This window comes from Octodon degus, unplaced genomic scaffold (assembly GCF_000260255.1).
Source record: "Octodon degus isolate 3935 unplaced genomic scaffold, OctDeg1.0 scaffold00183, whole genome shotgun sequence".
In the NCBI taxonomy this organism is placed as follows: domain Eukaryota; kingdom Metazoa; phylum Chordata; class Mammalia; order Rodentia; family Octodontidae; genus Octodon; species Octodon degus.
The window spans coordinates 3,781,084-3,783,454 of NW_004524759.1; the positions used below are offsets into that span (position 1 = coordinate 3,781,084).

At 32.8% G+C, this 2,371-nt stretch overlaps 1 protein-coding gene across 1 annotated transcript in view; it reads right to left on the bottom strand.

Annotated features, from left to right (window-relative positions):
- The window catches only part of Slc9b1 (solute carrier family 9 member B1), a 41,169-nt gene that overhangs the window by 32,936 nt on the left and 5,862 nt on the right, over nucleotides 1-2,371 (bottom strand). Inside the window, 2 exon segments of the mRNA XM_004643725.2 lie at nucleotides 464-691; nucleotides 2,046-2,190. Of these exon segments, the coding sequence (XP_004643782.1) occupies nucleotides 464-691; nucleotides 2,046-2,190 (373 nt within the window).

Consider the following 2,371-nt stretch of genomic DNA (forward strand, 5'->3'; position numbering starts at 1 on the left):
CACACACACACACACACACACACACACACACACACACACACACCCCAAGAATATAACTCAGAACCTTAAACTTACCAGGCAGGTACTGTGCTGCTGAGCTATATCCCCAACCCTAATATATGAATCTTGTTATTTTATTCAAGTTATATGGTCTACACAAAACTCAGTCTTTCTTAAATGCTCTTTTTAGTAATGAATTTAAAATTTTAAAAATGTCTTATTCAATGGTAAAGCAACAACACTCATATATTGAGTATATTCAATTATTTTAAAAACAGATTTTAAAAAATCTATCTATCTATCTATCTATCTATCTATCTATCTATCTATCTATCTATATACAAGGAGAATACATACATTCATAAAAGGGCTATATAAACATATGCAGTGATGCATATACAAAGGAACTACATAGATCATATTAAATTGAAATATTTCTGAGATATTTTTTCCAACTAGAAACTGTTCAAAATATACAAATAGTCAACAACAAAGAAAAAAGAGCTCATTCTATACTTACCAAGAAGAGGTGGAAGTGGGGGCACTGTAGGTATTCTAATGAATTGTAAAAGTATCCCCCCAAGGAAGGCACCATAAAAAATAATTACTAGTCCAAATAAATTTCCTTCAGGGAGCACGTTAGGGCCTAAAAATACCAAGAGTATACACCAACTCATAAACAATATAACTCCTGAAATATAAAAAAAAGTATATATCCACAAACAGATAAATTCTATTTTATTAAATATCAATAGCCAGTTCTATATAAATGTACATAGTATAGGCTAACATTGGTAACTAATATGGCTAAAGAGAAACTTAAGATGTATTCCAAAGATTCTGTCATTTTATGTGACATATTTAAATAAACTACATTTTAAAATTTCAATATTAAAGATTGAAACTAGGGCTTTGTGTACACTAGGCAAGCACTCTATCACTGAGTTATAGCCTATGCTTTTTGAAAATTGATATATAAATTAAGCCTTACATAATTTGTGTTTGGGGCCCAGGTTTATATGATTTCCATGGGTTGGGAATATCCAAAGTCCTACACCTAGCTAAAAAGTATCCTGTGAAACTACTCATGACACTTAGTTGATACTAATTTAAAACATCTCAAAGTTCAAATATGTCCCCAAAATACAAACTCTATTATTTTAAAAATTTCAATATGTATGCTAATTGGTTTCATTTATATTACTAGTTTATCTTAGTTTGCTGAAAAGAAAGTTGTATGTTTTCTTTTTTTATTATATGTGCTGGTCAAGTCAGCTCTGTTAGTTTTTTTACAGGAATCTCTTTAGCTTATGTCTTGTATTCTGAGTAACTAGGTGATAATGATACACAATGTAGTTATTATTGTTATTCTCTTATTACTTGATTATGCAATTTTGTTTTATTGTTTCATAAAATGAAAGAATCTCAGTGGACAGTCCAGTTCCAGACTGCATATAATCTCAAAAGCAAAGTCCCACTGAATATGAATTTAAAATAATAATACCTCATGAGCCAAAGTTCACAGATATAACAAAGAAGGGGATTAGGTCAGTTTGAAATAAAAATCTTCAGTGCTGCTTTTTTTTTTTTTTCTCTCCTTTATTTAGGACATGGTCTACAAGGTCTGACTATGCAGATCGGACTCGATTCTCCTCTTTTCAGCCTCCCAAAACCCTGGATTACAGGCGCGTGCCACCATGCCCGGTCTCAACTGCTGTCTCAGCTTGTCCCAGGGGCGGGACCAGCGCAGCTTGCTGGAGATCAAATCCAGCCCCAGTGCTCTGTCTAACCAGGTGTTTTAGTCTGCTGAGCTATCAGGCCGGCCCTCTTTAGTGCTGCTTTCAATTCCAAAACTTGAACATAAAATTCAGAGAAAAGATTATATTTATTAAGCAGTATTTCTGGATTTGAAAGATTCAAGGAAACTTTCTCTTTATCCAGTTATTGCTTATAACAAAGCTAATAATCCCAACTACAGATTAAGCAGTAGCTTGTTCTATTAGTCACCATATATTTTCTCCATTTATATTTCTGATTTCACATACCATTTGTCATTATTTTATTTAATACTCCTTGTGGAGGACAAGAAAAATATATCTTCTTTTTTTTCCGTGGTATTGTTTCCTCTGCATTTAACAGCACAGTTTTCTTAGCTTCTTTATGTGCAGCATTACTAGGATCCTTGAAGCTCTGAAGGAAAACAATGAAATATTTTAAGAATTATCCTAAGTCACCACATTTTGTCAACAAGGGGAGGACATACAAAAGTATTTGGGGTGTCACAGCAGTGCATTTTGCAGTGTGCCATACTGTAGACTTTAAATTTCTTTCTTTCTTTCTTTCTTTCTTTCTTTCTTTCTTTCTTTCTTTC